The sequence below is a fragment of the Pteropus alecto genome, unplaced genomic scaffold (genome assembly GCF_000325575.1).
Source record: "Pteropus alecto unplaced genomic scaffold, ASM32557v1 scaffold21, whole genome shotgun sequence".
Taxonomy (NCBI): domain Eukaryota; kingdom Metazoa; phylum Chordata; class Mammalia; order Chiroptera; family Pteropodidae; genus Pteropus; species Pteropus alecto.
Genome location: NW_006436282.1, coordinates 5,421,068 through 5,437,854, shown reverse-complemented (window position 1 = coordinate 5,437,854; position 16,787 = coordinate 5,421,068). Strand labels below are relative to the sequence as shown.

Genomic DNA, 16,787 nt, shown 5'->3' with positions numbered 1-16,787 from the left:
TACTAGTATTCACTATTCAGTGTTTTGTCAGTGTTTATGTTGTAAGAGTAGATCTTTTCCTTGAAGTCTTCCTTCTGGACCAGTGAGGTGTAAGGGGTTTTTTTGTTTGTTTGTTTGTTTTTTATTTTTGTTTTTTTGGTCTTCCCAACAGGCATTAATATTATAATTTTATAAATGAAAAAACAGAGGCCCAGAGGGGTTAAAGGTCTTGCTGAAGTCACACAGCAAGTAAAGGGTGGTCCAGGGGCTCCCGCTCTAATCCAGTGCCCGTTCCAACGCTGGAGCTGTGTCTCTGGCCCAGCAGCTCATCCTCTGGGTGATTCCATAATTTGCCCTCTCTTCCTGTCATCCTTTCACTGCTACCCTCAGGGAAAGCAGACCTGCCTTTTCTTTCCTTTATGCAGTCAGGTTGCAGCAAAGGAAAAAAGGAAGCAAGGATGCCTTTCTTGCTCATCATCGAGCTTCCTGACATCCTCTGCCCCCTCTCGTTCCCTGGGCCAGTTAGGGCACGGTGAGGGGCCTCCCCGCATCCTCGCTGGCAGGGCAGGCTGTGCTGGCTATGGATTTAGGGCTTGTTGTGGGGGAAGATTCAAGAAGCTGTACAAACAAGGAACTAAGGTCTCCCACATGCTTTCAATCCCATCTTTGTTTCCTAGCTGAGAAATGGTGTGGCGATAAATTTGCTTTTATATTTAAAAACAAACAAACAAACAAACAAAAAACCTTAGACTATTTGTGAAGACTATTTCAGTGCAATTCTAATGATGCTCAGAAACTGGATGAGGGAAGATGGAACTAGAAATTTCATTCTGAAACTTCTTAAAAGAAGCGATAGTGGGATTAGTTTGTTTTTTGATAAACTTTTTCTTCAATCTAGTCATTGCCCAGTCTGTCCCATCTCAGCCCCCACTGCCTTTATTCCCGAGGATCCGGGTCCTTGATGATGATATGTTTTGTGTTCTCTCACTTTGATCAGCTTGCCTGGGCCCAACAACAGGGACTCCAGAACCCGAAGGTGCTGACAAAGATGACCTGCTGTTGTTGAGTGAGATCTTCAACGCTTCCTCCCTGGAGGAGGGTGAGTTCAGCAAAGAGTGGGCTGCTGTGTTTGGAGACGATCAGCTGAAGGAGCCCGCGCCCACTGTGGCCCCAGGAGAGCCAGACCCTAAGCCCCAGACAGGCTCACGGTTCCTTCCGTCACAGCTTTTAGACCAAAATATGAAAGACTTACAGGCCTCGCTACAAGGTATGTACTACGGGGATTGAAATGAGGTTTTTCTGTCTGTTCATTTTTTTAAAATCAGAGGCCAATTTCTTCCTCTTTTTTTTTTTTGTCTTTTTTGTTTGTTTGTTTTCTGATTTTTATTTTATATCTAGCATCTTTTTTTTTTCATTTTGTAATTTTCTTTAGTTTTCAGCTATAATTCTATTTAGCCGAAATCTTAAGAGCCACATTCCAACTTTAAGATGCGGTGCGGGGTTTAAAATCTATTCCTTCTCCTAATTTTCTCCCTATGTTAAAATTTTCTGTTAGTGAAAGGCGAGAGGGGTGGTTCCCAATATTATTGTCTTGCTTTGATTTTAGACCTTTCCGTGGCGTACAGGGGAGGGTCAGGTTACCCTCACAGCCACAGCCCTGCTGGGTCGCCCACCCCTGCCTGGCCACCGCCTTCGCTGAGTTCTCCTATATGCTCTCACAAGGCAAAGCTCTCCACATCCCTGTAGATGTGCGCTCTTTTCAAGTACCAGCTGACATTACCCTGGGTTTCTTAACTCTTTTCACACTAAGTTTTATCTAGCTCTTGCTTGCTCTCCATCCTGGCCCACTCCAGCCCTGAGTGGGCCCGCAGCTCAGCTGTTCCTCTCCTGCTTGAAACACATGGTTTAACCATCCCGTGCATCCCCGGCCATAGCAGAAATAGTTTCCATACTGATCGAAAGTGGTCTGCAATATTGGTAAGGGGACAAGGCTCACCAGCAGCCCACATTTTAAGATATTCTCAAATGGTTTGGGTTTTTACCATGGATTTAGGCTACCTCTTTAATAAACAACTTGTTTATCTGGCACTTAAAGTTGAGAACAAACGGCGGAGCTGGAATGATTAAGTAATTACGGGCTATTATGAAAACCTTAGGTCGTTGGAGATGAGATCATGAACATAGCAAGAGCTGGTGGGCAAGACACAAAAGTCTTCTCTCTTTTTAATGAAATACACGATTCCTTTTATCTTCCTTTGCGAGGCCTATTTTGTAGCCATCTTGTTTATTTTCAGAAATGGAGTTAGAGATAAGAGAGATAAATGAAATCCAAAAATACTTTTCTGCTCTGCGTTTCACCATCTCTTTCACGGGAGCTCCAGATAAGCAATACTAGCAGTGACTTGCATCTCACCCCCACCTACCTGTGGTGGAGGTGCTAACAAGCTGTGGGAGAGTTGGAAGGCCAGAGCGGGCACCCACAACTCAGATCTCGAGGCTGCCAGAGACTCTCCAGCTGTACTGCGGGATGAATCCTACTCGGGCCCCCAGCTTTAGAAACTCCAGGGCCCCCGACGCCAACAGGGCATGATGATGGCAGTACTCCCACTTAGCCAGAGAGCGGCTGAGTGTCACTCACTTGTGAGTGTCCCATGCAAACAACAGACAAGTCAGAGCTCCACGCCCTTTTCCTGAGCGGGCAGAGTGAGAAGAGCTCAGGGCCCACGGGGGCCCTTGGTAGGGTCCCCAGAACTATGCCCAAGAGCTATGACAAGAACATTAGGCCAGGGCCTTGCACTTCGGCCTTGCCCCAAGTCCAAGGGGAAGGCACAGAACCACACTTGGGGCTGATAGCGAGAAAGAAGTACGTGGAAAGTCTGTGGAAAGAGAGAAAGGTCCTCCAAATGATGCCATTGGTTTCTGCCTTGAGGCTGCCACCCGAGAAGCACTTTGTCAAGCTTCTCATTCATTCAACAACTATTGATTGGGTCCTAATGAGGGCCAGGCCCTGGGGATTCTTCTGAGAACAAAAAAGACAAGGCTTTTTCTGCCTTCATGGAACTCACATTCTAATGAAGAGAAGACAATGAACATAATAAAGAAGCAGCCACATAGTGGGTTAGAAACCGATTGACGTTATGGAGAAAAGAAAAAGTAGAGCCAGGGGAGAAGGAGTGTTGGGGGGCTGCAGGTCAGCCTGTAGAACTAAACAAGTTTCTTATTGAGAAGATGAGATCTCAGCCAAGACTTGCAGAAGGTGAGAGAACCAGCTATGTGCAGATCTGGCAGAGGGAACCCCCGTGCCAGTGCCAAAGGGAAGGACGTGCCTGGCTTGGACGAGGGTCTGCAGGAAGAGCCCTGTGGTTGGAGCCGACAGAGCAAGGGGGAGAGGTGCTCAGAGAGGAGACAGAAGCTGGACCACACAGGGCCTCATGACTTGGGAGCCATCGCAGCATCCTGGGAAAAGGATGGACATGATCTGAGTTACCACCTAAAAGGATCGTCCTCTGCTAGGATTCTATATCAAGATCAATGTTGAAGGAGTTATTTTGTAACCTCTGAGTTATCCTGTTTCTTTTGCATGCCAACAGCTACAAATTGAATATCTATAGAGCTCAAAATGACAGAAAGAAAGTGGAACTGAAGGGTTTGAAAGAGGAAATCCCTTCAGCTTCCTGAACTGAATCACACCTAGCAACTCCCAGCAAGGGCTCCCGCAGTCCTCCCCTGATGCTGCTGCCTGGTTTAGGGAACCTTCAGAACATGTGGTACAAATAAAAAACAGGCTCCCTGCTTCAATGATTGATCCTGTAATGCACTTATAACCACATTCTGTGCTTTTGTCAGGACTCATCGGCCCCCCAAAATGGAGGAAAAGATGATGTTAGCTCTAGATTTTTTTCCCACTGCATCCATGGTCTAAAAAAAAAATCCATCTATATACATGAGTTCCAAAAGCATTTAAATAACTATTAAACTTTTAACACCTCATATTGAAACTGCTTCCCCTGATTATCCAGATCATCTCAAAAAATTAAACCACTGAAATAAATAAGTAGCCAAACTAAATGTGGAGTAGAAAGGCTTATTGGCATATTGGCCCAGTGAAACAAAGAAACAGTAGGGCATGCAGAGCTGGGTTTTGTTCTGCAAACCCCTTCCCTTCACTCCTTCTGGAGCAATTATTCAGGCCCCTCAAATTCTCTGGGCCTTTGCCTTCTCGTCTGTAAAATGAAATATTAATATGACTCACTAAATAATGTATGAGGAGACACCCAAGTCACCCAAAGGTGTTCATTCCACCTTTCCACAAGTAGGTTTTATCTTTTATCCCGGGGTTAACCCCCGTTTCAGAGATGCTGAGCTCTAAAATTGTGTGATTCTGCGAATTTGCCGTTAGTAGCTAGCAAACCAACAATTACCGGCACTCCATATGGCACACATTTTGAGCCAAGCACTGTCCCGTGTGCTTTTTATGCCTGTTAACTTAATCCTCACAACACCCTTCCCAGGCAGGTACTGTCGTCATCTCCATTTTATAGCCCAGGAAACTGAGGAAACAGAGGTATAGAGTGTCTAAGTAATATGCCCGAAATCATATATCTTGTAGGAGGCAGGCCAGGTTTTGAACCTGAGCCTTGTGACTCAGGAATCTGCCTTGGACCATATGTTCTGTTGCCTCTCAGTACCTTGTCTCTGATGGCAGACGTGATTCCCCAGCAAGTTCCTTCAGGCCTCTCCCTGGATGTTCCCGAAGGTTTTTTGGAAGAGTGTGGGTGTGGGAGACAGGGTCCCTGTCAACCGCAAGAGTGGGGGATGTTCCAGAGTAGAATATGTGAAGTTGAGATTGTCTACGAAATCTTCGCCTTGTGCTAGCAGACCACCCGCATGTCACTCGTGTGCGCTCAAACTCAGTCTCGCCATTGGCCTAGCTCTCCGTGAGGTCCAGGTGGATCTGTGTCCTCAGGGTCAGAGTATCAAGAAGACCGAGGTGGAAGGCTCCAGGCCGCCACCATAGCAACTCACCTCTCTCCCACATGCTTCCCCCTCCCGCTCCTTCTGCCTCCTGCACCCTTTCAGCATCCTCCCTCCTCGTCCCCCCATTCTCCTCTGCCTCCCTCCCTCTCTTCTGTGGCTCCTCTCCTCATTCTGCTCCCTAGTTCTCTGGGGGAATAGAAAGGAAAGAGAATTTAGTGAGAGAAACTTTATATCTCTTTATATCTTTCTTTCCCCACCACCTTACCTCCCAACCCCATTTCAAGCTCTACAAGAACAAAACAAAGCAACTTATATTTAGGATCAAGTTGTGCTGACAATTTAAAGAAGTTAATTTTAGCTAGGATTTCTAAGTTTCTGAAGTTACTAGCATGATGGGGCTGGGGTTTCCTGTGTCATACAGTGATGAGAAAATCGTACCCTCGCGAGGCCTCTTTCAGTAGGAAGAGAGTCAGCGGAGAGGCTGCCTGAGGTGGAGACGAGGCCAGGCTGATAGGCCTTGTTTGACATTCCTCTCTGTTCTCCACCAACATCCAAAATGTAATTTAGAAGTAGACACTGATACTGAAGAGATTACCATCTGCTCACAATAAATGCACCAGGACACCTTTTAATTTAGAATTCTGCAAACCGAAGTCAGAATCTTGTTCCAGATTCTCACAAACACACAGCCCTCTGCTGCTTCCAGATATCCTTCGGTTTTACCTGGTTCCGAGGTACCATTGCCGTCCGGGTGGGTTTCCGTTTAAGCGTAATGAAAGGTCAGGCTTTGGTTTATCTCATATTCACTTTTCCTCTACCAGAGTTCGCCTCTTGCTGGTCCTGGCTTTGCCCAGCCAGCTCTGAGTAACTGGTAATTCTGGGACTCCAGTGCAATAATGTAAAGGGAAAAAAGACCATGGAGATGTATTTAAAGGTAGTTTGAAGGTAGAGCGGACCCTCTCGAGTAAGACAGTGAAATTGTTACATCGAAGAAGCAGAACTTTCTAGGCCTACTGGGAAGCAGCCACAGGTCTTGGCTATCTGTAGGACGTAAGTGACTCCATCAGTCTGTACAAGGAGCCTTGACAGCCATCTTCTCCACCCTTATTTTGTAGATAAGGAAATCAAGGAATCCCAAATTGTTGCAGTTTATCCGCCATTCACATAGAGTCTGAACTCCTCAGCTTGACTCACAAGATCTGGCTCTGGTCTCATCGGTGCCCAGATCTCCCGTACATGAACTTGACGTGACTCCGGTTCTGCCGGAGAACCATATGTTACGTCAGGACCCCTGGACCCCTGCTGTACTGAATTTCAGTGAGCCCAGCTCTCCCACCACTGGGACTGGACACAGGCTCTCTCGTCCTCCCAGAGCATGCTGCCCACCTACACACCCATGATGCTTGCTTAAAGGATGGCTAACTTCCCACCCTTCAGATTCTCCGCTTGAATAGCTTCAGTGTCGTTTCATCTGGGGAGCCTTCTTTGACTCCCCTCTTTGTCCCAGCGGTCAGTGTTACGTGTTTCTGCTCTCCATTCCCCAAACACCCTGTCCTTAATCATTCCTCTTATCTCACCACATTGCAAAATTGATTTAATTTCCTGTCTCTTGCTTTAGGTCATCATGGGAAGGGCCCATGTCTGTGTTGCTAACCATCCTATTTCCAGAACATAGCTCAGTGCCCGAAATGTAGTAGATGTTAAAAAGAGACTGGATAGATGGACGCATGATGGCCAGAATGGAGGGAGAGAGCAAGTGGCATTGAATCACTAGGTTAAAAGAACACGATCCTAAGATGTGAACCTGAGGCCGATAGTCTCAGGGGTTGGTCCTGATGGCTGCGGAGCTATATAAAAGTCTAGATTCGATAGCTTAGATTAATGAAGGGCCTGCTCTCTATCTTCTGTACTTTCTGCTTTCACCTATTACAAGGTCCCCTTTTATCTATGCAACACCTAATGAGTCAAGAATTTTTATCTACCTTTTGCAGGTAGGGTAACTGGGGCTTAGAGTAGAGAAGTGCGGACAGCAGCCTGGCCCTTGTCCATCATGGCTGTGGTGCTGCCACTTTCCCCTTAACTGCCAACCCCACCCCAGAGCTCCCCGGGCTGCGATCATCAACCCAGACCGGGCTTGCTCTTCTGGTTAGTGAAATTATATTCACAGTGAAGTGCTACTCTGCATGGTGTTATTTTGGCTTCACTTGCTGCTCTCGCCGGCCGGTGTTATTTCTGGCTGATTTATATTTTCCCTTATGTAAGTAAAGGGGGCAAGATTGCTCCAATAAAATTTTATGTGTGTTTCCTGCAAATGGGCAGCACAGTTGACATATCAAAGGAACTGAAAGCTCAGAGAGTCGTTTTGTTCACAGGGTTCTCCGCACTCCCCTGCGCCCACCATTCACCTCCCCTCCCCTGACCCAACTGATCTGAGATGGGGCGAAGTCTCTCTAGCAACACCTTCATGTTAAAAGCGCCTCAGCCAACTCATACCAAGTAGAGAACAGTTGATGGCAATCACAGGAATATTAGCACCACTAAGTTCTCTTCAAATAGAATTTTTCCTGACAGAAGCTGAGACGTTTGAAATCTAGCCTGGCATTCATCCATAATTACCTTCATTGCACCCTTCCCCTAAATAATTCCCAGTGGGCTATGAGTGAGGGTGAAATTGCAGTTGAGCTTAGTATCTGCTTTAATTTTTTTTTTTTTAAATATAGAACCGGTGTCATAGCCACACCATTTCCTCCCTTCATGCACGCAGAGTCGGATCATCGGACTGAGAGAATGTGACTGGGCACAGTGGCTGTTGGTTTTGCTTCAAACCACGAGACAAGGGAATAGTGATACCCTGTGTCTTTGTGAAAATTCTGAGGCGGTGACCCCATCATCCTAGTTCTCAAAGAGGGGAGGTCTTGAGGCTCATCCTCCTTCATGTCCTCTGCTGCAGAGAAGCCCCCAAATTCATAGATTCTAAGTGTGGCTTGTGTGGTTCATGAGTGTTTAAGTGAGCCATATTCAAAAATCCATAATTACAAAAGAATCCAATTAGAAGACATTTATTGTCCTTATGAAGGAATCTGCCATTATAAACCTTTAAATGATAGGCTTGAAAATATGATTTGTATTTCTGGTAGTTTTAAATTACAACTTGATATACAGACATTCGTGTATAACTTTTCAGGAACACGTGCGATGCATAAAGCGAAGGACACTCCGTTTTGACATGTAGGTTTTTTCTGCTTCCTTTAGAAATGTGTTTCATTTTATGCTCTGGAAAGTATACATCGCTCCGAACCTACCTCTTCTTTTCAGTGTTCTCTGTATCCATTTTGAAAAATAAACGTCATGCATATTTTTGAAATGGGAAGAATTACCTTGTTGAGTTCCCACCGTATCAAATAGCATACAGAAATCAGGGAGGGGTTGACTTCCATACCTCTCACCTGGCTTTTCTTGGAGTTAGTTCAGGTTCTCTCTGGAAGTGGGGGCCTCCCTGAACTCAGACAGCTTGACAGGATTGATGAGCTTAAAGCTGCAGGACCTGGGGGTGGGGTGCTAAGGCAGACCCCTGTGTTTCTTAGGAGGGCCTCTCTCTTTGTCCTGGCTTTGGCCTTGACCCTGATTCGGACAGAGATGGTGATCCTAGCAGCCTCCTTGGAGACCATCTATGGAAGTGCTTCCTAAACTTACACTTGCTTAGGGGAGTTGTTAGAACGGTTTCCTGGGCTCCACCCCCAGGGATTCTGATTCAGTAGTCAGGGTTGGCCCTGTGAACTTGCATTTCTAACCAGCTCGCAGGCGATGCCCATGCTGTTGGTGCAGGAACCATACTTGAGAACCTCTACTCTAAGAGATTGAGGCCAGGCTGCCAGGGTTGATGCAAAGGTTCCTGGGCTCTGCCGAGCACAGGTCGGTCTTGACTATACTTGATGTTGGGAAGAAGATTATAGGGAGAAGAGCAAACTTCACCCAGTTAGATTCTACCTCTTTCAGCTTTATCTGGCACATGATCGAACCGCAGTTTTAACTTTCCACATTTACCACTGTTTTTTTGTGATTTGGGCTTAGAAAGAAAATGCTCATGTCCAATTTTTTAGGAACTGAGGAGGTTATGTTACTCCTGGATTACACCAAATAGTGTTCATTTTTAAAAATGGCTTTGTTGAACTATAATTGACATGCCATAAAATTCACCCATTGTAAGAGAACAATTCAAGGGTTTCTGGTAAATTTTAATTGTGCAACCATCACCGCAGTTCCGTGTGAGAACATTTCTATCATCCTAGAAAGTTCTCTGAAAATCTGGTGTTTTTGATTGTTTATGAAGTATATTAACTACCTGGTCAAGTAACTTTCCAATAAATAACAATACTTTTTAAAACTTACTATATGTTTTCATTGTTCTAGAGACAATAAGTAGGTCAGAGGCTATTTCATTTGTCATTCGTTAGTTTTCATAGAGAAGTGTGTATGCCACTTGCCTAAAATAAAGTAATTCAGCTAATGAGTATTATAGCATCTACTATGCCAAGCATTGCTTTGCCACCTCTTAAAATAATGCTTCATCAGTGTACTTTTCATGATTTAAAAGAGTTCTTCAATAGTTTATCCTAATTCAATATCCACCCTGTGCCAGGCAGTGCAGCAAAGGATGTAAAGATGAATTGTCCTTGCCTTCAAGGGGCTCACAATTCTAGGAGATGAGACAAAATGCAAACTAATAAATGCAGTAAGATTCTATTATGAGTCTCAGAATGGCCACTTAAACGAACAGCATTATATCCTATCAGTTTTATGACATTCTGAGTGGCTTTCTTGCCCCAGAAATTTGTTTCACTGCTCCAACCGAACTCTACCATGCAGACATTTTGCCTCATGAGGGCCTTATCAGAAACAAGAATTTTTCTATAGAAAACACTGTGACCAGAGCATCCCAGTAAAAGGATATCATTTTCACTTGATGGACCCAACAGTGATGCATCATTCAGTGGTCTATGTTCCGCAGTGAGAATCAACAACGGACTTAGTCTACAAGCACCTAGGAATTTTGGAGCACATTGAAGAAACAATTCCTTGCCTCACTGAGAAGACAGGACTTACAAAGAATTAAAGCAGACGTGCAAAAAAGCATATGGTTAAGTTCTAGGACTGCTGAATGCCTTTTGCTCATTATGAGCAGGCAGAGCACAGAGGTCATTACAGAATGTTGGGATATGTAAGCTAAATGCCATTGTGAAGGAATGGCATCAAGGTGGTGGGAGGCTTTCTTTCCCCTTATGTATTTGGACTGGACTCTATTTACTTAACTTTATTAACGAAACTTCCCAGTTTAAATTAACTGTATAGAAAATAAAGGAATTGGATCATGTCGGAAGCAGAGAAGACTTGGAGTTTGCTAGTTTTAGTGCTGCATTTAATGGTGTTCACTTTTCTAAGCTTTTCCCATTTATGACAGAAAACAAGACACTTGGTTTCCTTGGAATGCTATTGATGATCTTTGGTGTGACCATGAAATGATGCTACTTGAGAAGAAAAATGGGCATAACGCTAAAGGCAAAGATGCTTTAACCTCAGCATTTTCTCATTTGCTTTTCAAAATCCAATCATTTCTCTAGTTCTCCATACTTTTGAGTTGGGCGTGATTATACATATCTACTCTCCCCTAAAGCTGTTCCCAGTATGAGGAACTGGAGAAGAAAGGTCTTGTCTCTTTCTTTGGAGGCCACCTTGTCTGTGCCCATCAACTGGGGGGCAGTGGGACTGCTCCTCCCTAGATCTAACGACCTCTGGTTTTGAACATTAGGCTGGTCAGAGAGAAATGTCAATCCTCCTCCTACTCCATGGCCAGCACCAAAGGCGAGCAGTCCAAATGACAGCGGCCCTGCAGTGAAAGGTAATAACGGTGTTTTGTCCCTCTGAAATGACACTCGCCTTCCTTTCCGCTGGCCTAATACAAATTTTTCTGTCTCTCTTTACATTTGAGCACCTGCTATCAGGGTAGAGAGTTTTACATAATCCTAGGAATTATATTCTGACTTTTTTTCTGGCCTAATGTCCTAATTCATAATTCCCTTTATCAAATCTAATGAGGAAGAAGCAAATATCTGTCTCCAAGTGACTGGGTGCTCCCCAAGATTGGGTGGAAATGGCAAGGTAGGAAAGGCCACTGAGGTTTGTTATCTTAAGCTGAAAATGCCATTGCCACCACCAGAGAAGGCATTTGATTAGAGCTCCTCAGAAAGAGACAGGTTTCTTAGTCGCCACAGAGGCCTTTCAGGCTCCTGAGATCTGTTCTGTTTTGAGACAAGGCCCTGAGGAGGACGTCTGTTCAACCGAAGATCTTGTCTTATTTGTAGCTCTCTCTCTCTTCCTTTGGTCATCACCCACGTTCCCTGGGTTGACCAAAGGAAGTTAAAAGAAATGGCTCTTCTATTATCATCAAAAAGCATGATATTCTTTTAGGTGTTGTGCAAATAGGTGCACCTGGTTTTCCCTCAAAGAATGGAGGCCTGGGGAATGTGAGCGTCGCCCTAAAGTACAGGCCTGCGAACTTGCATTTCTTCCCAGCTCACGGGTGATGCCCCTGCTGTTGGTGTGGGCACCACACTTTGGGCACCATTCCGGGAGGAACCAGGGCCATGCCCCCTCTCTGAGGGCCTTCTAAGACCTTTGCAGAGGTTAGAAGGAAGGGGAAGTGAGTGCATAATCTATTTTCACTAAAGATATTTTTATGATAGCTTGATATTTTCTATCAAGAATAGACTAATCCTCCTAAATCAGTCTTGTCCCATGTAATTTCCTTGTTTGACCTCCTACATGACTAATGAAGATTACTCCCTTTTTTTTAGTTGTCCTCCTCCCCACTCCAGCCAAACTATATTGAGATCTCTCAAGTCTCAGTTTATCACATCAAAATAAACCAAGTATTTAAGGGCTAACTGCACATGGAATTCAATTAATGTTGCACAGTAATAACTTACGTATCACCAACTAGCCTTGCTTACGGTCATTTTATCTCTAAAATATAGTAGGTGTGTTGATTTATCTCATTATAAAGTAATATATCTACCAGAGATTTTGCAAATAAAGACACAGGAAGCAGAAGTATAACATGACTGGTACAGTGCCTTAACATTTAGGTGTCGTTTTAATGAAAAGATCAAAGGCCCTGCTTATGCTGGCATAATCCCGTCAGTATTCTCCCGTCACTCTGATATAACCACTTTTTACCCCGCCAATGTTTTTTGAGACTCCTTTTAGCCAGATGGCAAGCACATTCCTAGCTGCTCTTAGCTAGAAGGATAACCTGTCAAAGAGACATTTTCTTTGTGCTTTTGATACTCCCACCTGTTGGAGAAGGAAAAAAAAAAGCGAAGCGTGGGTCATCCAAGCCAATGAACTTAGATTCTCATATGGAATGATTTATATAAAGAAGAGCCCCCAACTTATTTAGAAATCACTTGCATCAGGTACTCTTTTGAAAATGTTCTCCTCATCTGGAAAATAATTTGGCTCTATAATTGTGGTATTCAGGAAGTTAGGGCAGGTGGTTCCATAAAAGAGCATCTGAAGGCAGAACTCCAATGAGGCTGAAGGGGTCTGGGGACAATTTAGAGCCCAGTGGGGAAAGGGGAGGCATGTCAAAGGCCCCCTTCTCCTGCCTGACTGGAGAAGGTTGAAGAAGGCAGTGACCCGGAGGGAAGAGGAGCAGCTAGGCCTAAGTGCCAACGGCCTCTGGGCCTGTAGCTTTGAAGCCTCAAAGTGGCCACCATATGATTTCTCTTGACCTAGGGGATTTGAAAAGATTCCTCCAGCAGACACTGGAAGGCACCTTGCCAGCCATGCAGTCTGATTTCTGAAATAACTTTGATATCTCCTGCTTGTGGGGAAGGGGCAGGGTCTGAGGTTTTAGGCAACTCTGTGGGCTGTGGCCCCCTGCCAGGGTAGGGGTGCAAGTGGGGTTTAACACAGGAGCTCAGTCTTCCCTGAGCTTTAGGCCGTGGTTTGGAAAAGATACTCAGCCAACCAACAGGGAGACATGGAATTCCCTAACTAGTTTTAGAGACAGAGTGTAATGGGATTTGTCTGAGCATCCTCTCCTTTCAAGATAAGCCTGGACCCACCTGCAGGTAGCGTGGCGGAGGTGGGTGTTTGGAAGATGGATATACTGATGTTTCTTCTTCTCTCCCCAGAGCCTGCCAAGGCTGCCTCGGACCTGACTGCCTGGTTCAGCCTCTTTGCTGACCTTGACCCTTTATCAAATCCTGATGCTGTTGGGAAAACCGATAAAGAACATGAATTGCTCAATGCATGAGTCTGCAGCCTCAGGGCGAGAGCCCACGTGCCATTCCTCAGCCACACACCTGGGGGCTCACAGACGTATGACGTTATCAGTATGCCGTTTTAATATTTACGTGCCATTTTAATAAATCAAAAGGGTCAAAGGCCCTGTTTATATTGGTATAATTATTTACTCTCATTTGGTATAAAGGGTTTTAGTGTATTCTCTACATGGACCTGACAATACAGGATTGTCTAGGAGCTGTGTCCAGTGTGGCCACGTTCCTGCCAGCCTCCACATCATGGCTGCTGATGTGTCACTGGGCAACTGTGAGATCCATGTTCAGACCATAAGCCTACTTTGCGTTAGGTTTAAATAACGCGTCCTACAGCCTCGAAGGCAGCGGGAGGCTGACAGAGCTTAGATGCCTCCTCTTACACTCCCCTAGAGTGGGGCTGCAGGGAGACTCACTCTTCCTGCTCAGCCGCCTTCCAGTGAGCTCTGGGTGAAGCTCCAGCCAACCAAAGACACTGTCCGCGGCCCTTGCCTGCTGGCCCCGTGTTCTCTTACGGGCGGAGGAGCCGGCGGGTCTCCGCTGCACGAACCTTTCTATGGAAAGCAGCCACATCTGCAGATACCAGTGTCTCCTTTTGTCCTCTCCATGGCTGGAATTCAAAAGCATGTATTTCTGGAGCCCCTTGTGACATCACCTTTTTTTTTTTTTTTTTAATTAAACAGAAAAGATATTTGACATGCAAAGTCAAGAAATGAGTCTGTTGTGGGAACTCAGTGGGAAGGTGCTGTGGAGGCGGGGGCTGGCGAGGGACAGAGGAGGAGGGACCGCTTCACCTGCAGGAAGCTGACATGACCTCATGCACCAGGTACAGCAGCTGAGGGAGGAGGACCTGGACTTTGGTTGGCCCCAGCAGGGGTGGGAGCAAGTATTGAATGTCAGAACATAAGTGGCTCAGATAGTCGACAGTGTTAGGGACCCCCGTGCTGGCACCTTTCCTCCCCTCCCTTGTCACCAATGACATGCTAAGTGACAGGCCACAGAAGCCCACGTACAGCCCTTTCAGTGAGCCAGTGGCCCTGAGTCGGGGTAGAATTGATGATCAGCCAGGAAATGGTTCTGTGTACTCAGCTGGGCCAGGGAGGCCTCTGCTACACTCCTATGGCCTCGGTCACCAGCTCTGAAAGGGTCTTCCAAGGCCACTGTCCCAAACACACAGGAACGTTGGGCTTCTCCAGCTGCCTGTAGTACGCCCTCATGGAAGGGCCTCCACAGTAGCCACTGTCCTCCCAAGACAGCCTAGGAGATAGGAGATGGAGCCTGGGTGGGAAGAAGCCTACGGGAGAAATGGGGCTGGGGATGCAGCCTGTTATGTGGCTTATGTAGCTCTGCTCACTTCCTGGCCACCACAGGCTGTACATGGGGTCTTTGAGGAGATCAAGATACAGCCCCAGGACCCCATCCGGTGACTCTCCCTCACACACACAGGAGGGCTTGCTGAACCCTTAGGCTCCCTTTTGGCCCCTGGGCCTGTGCATATTTTGCCCGCTCCACCCAGGATGTCCCGCTTCCTGACCAGTCCTTACCCTCAGCCGCCCTCACAACCCTACCCAGCCCCAGGAGCCACCTCAGATCCACCTCCTCCACAGGGACTTCTCCAAGCATAGCCGGTGGTTTCCCTTTGAGGAACAACCCCTCATCGGTTTGACAATTCCCTTCCTGCTCGTCTCCTGACTCTTGATTAGCGCACACATGGTGCTCTGCCTGGCCACCTAAGGCCCTTGCTGCATGCAGCTGCCTCTACCACTAGGTGTTCCAACCCCAAAGCACAGGGTCCCTGTTTCCCCCAATCTTCTCTGTGTCCCCTGTCATCGGCACTCCAGAGTCACCTTGTAAGCACTGGATTAATGATTGCTGAATGGAGCTGCCCTGTGTGGAATGCGGATTAAACACTCATAGTTTCATCCTGGGTCGCAATTGTTTGCAGCCCCAGTAAGGAGATGAATAAGGAGGGGCTGACTCCAGGCTGGAGGCCCAGGGAGCTTGGTGGGGGAGAGGGTGGGTGGCACGAGGGGGTGTGGGGCTCTGCCATGTTGAATGGATCACTTTAAATACAGGCTGCATTTTAAAGTCGATCTGGGAGTGAAGAGGGGAGGAGAATGGTGGTAGTTGAACAGGTTTGCAGCAAGTAAAAGGAAAGAATTACACATGGACGCATTTTCTCCCTGAATTTTCTTTACATTAAAAAAAAAAAAAAAAATTTTAATTCCCTTTTCCTTTTTTAATTTTCTTTACATTAAAAAAAAAAAAAAAAGATTCAATTCCCTTTTCCATCTGTAATCCACTTGGCCAGGCTCTTGATCCCTCTTGATAGATGCGTTTTGATCCGGGCTCACACAAAGCCCCCTTGGCCACCTTTCCTGTTTAAGGAGAAGCAGCTGCTGCCTGATTCTCTTTTAAGTAGCCTATGCGCTGGCCGGGCCAGGGGGCTTCTTTGGGGGGCCCACCTCGGAGTACCTCCCCAGCCACTGTGGATGGGCTGCCTTTGGCATGAAGACGGCAAAAGTGTCCCACCCTTTTCACCCCTAGTCACACTTCTTCCTCATTTTCATCCTATGTCGTGAGGCCCATCTGAGCCATGATTGCATGAATCCCCAGGGAAATTTAGAGAGCACCTGCTCCTTGAAAACTTTCCCATCATTTTAGGTAGCCTCCAAGTCTCCCTCCCCTTTTCCCCCTACCCCGGTTGATATATAAAGAATATTCAAATTTGAGGGAGGGAGCCAGAAACGTTTCTATTTCCCCCTTTCTTACTTTTTTCCCTCAGCTGGCACAGGCTTTGGTGCACGTTATAGATTCATTGCCTTCAAAATGTAATTTTAGAAATGTCAAGTTGATTTTGAGTTCTGGGAGAGTGAGAAAAGCATCCGTCAGCTTCAGAATTAGAAATGCACTAACTTAGAAAGAACCAGCACTTTTTGACAGAGGTTTGTGCCCAGAAAGACAGGATCTGCTCACAGTTGGCAGTCCTGGGTACCCCGAGTTGCCAGTGGGCATGTAGGCGGGGCTCACCCATCACGCTATGACTGGTCTTTCCACTGGGTGTGGGGCCAGGCCTGAGGCCCCCGAGGTGCCATGAGAGGCTGCCTAGCAATTGGGATAAAGATGGCACCTGCCAGACCTCCCCTGCTTCTGCCCGTGCTTCAGCTCTAGGAGCCAGCTAAGTGAACTCCATGCTTTCTCAGAGACGCCTGCAGAGACCCCCAGGGGCCCACCCTGGCAATGGCTCAGAGCTAACTATTAACACTACTGATGTTGCCAGTATATCAAAGTTGCATCTGTCTTTGTAATCAACTAAGTGTCCTCCAGACAGGCCATGGCAGTTAATCCTCTGCTTTGATTTAAACCATCGCCCCAGTGCACTGACTGACACCACTCACAGTCCAGTAATGGAGGTCTCTTCAGCTTTCTTGGAAAATGGATTTTAGCTTGGAGCCAAGCTGAAGTGATTGGCAATGGCTGCCAAGAATTCTG

General features: G+C 46.3%; 1 protein-coding gene across 1 annotated transcript in view; it reads left to right on the top strand.

Moving 5' to 3' along the window:
- Window positions 1-13,938, top strand: part of ICA1 (islet cell autoantigen 1) — a 132,923-nt gene extending 118,985 nt beyond the window's left edge. The window contains exons 13-15 of the mRNA XM_006911940.3: window positions 977-1,246; window positions 10,763-10,852; window positions 13,152-13,938. Of these exons, the coding sequence (XP_006912002.2) occupies window positions 977-1,246; window positions 10,763-10,852; window positions 13,152-13,273 (482 nt within the window). The 3' untranslated portion in view covers window positions 13,274-13,938. The remainder of the gene's footprint in view (window positions 1-976; window positions 1,247-10,762; window positions 10,853-13,151) is intronic.
- Window positions 13,939-16,787: the final 2,849 nt, after the last annotated feature.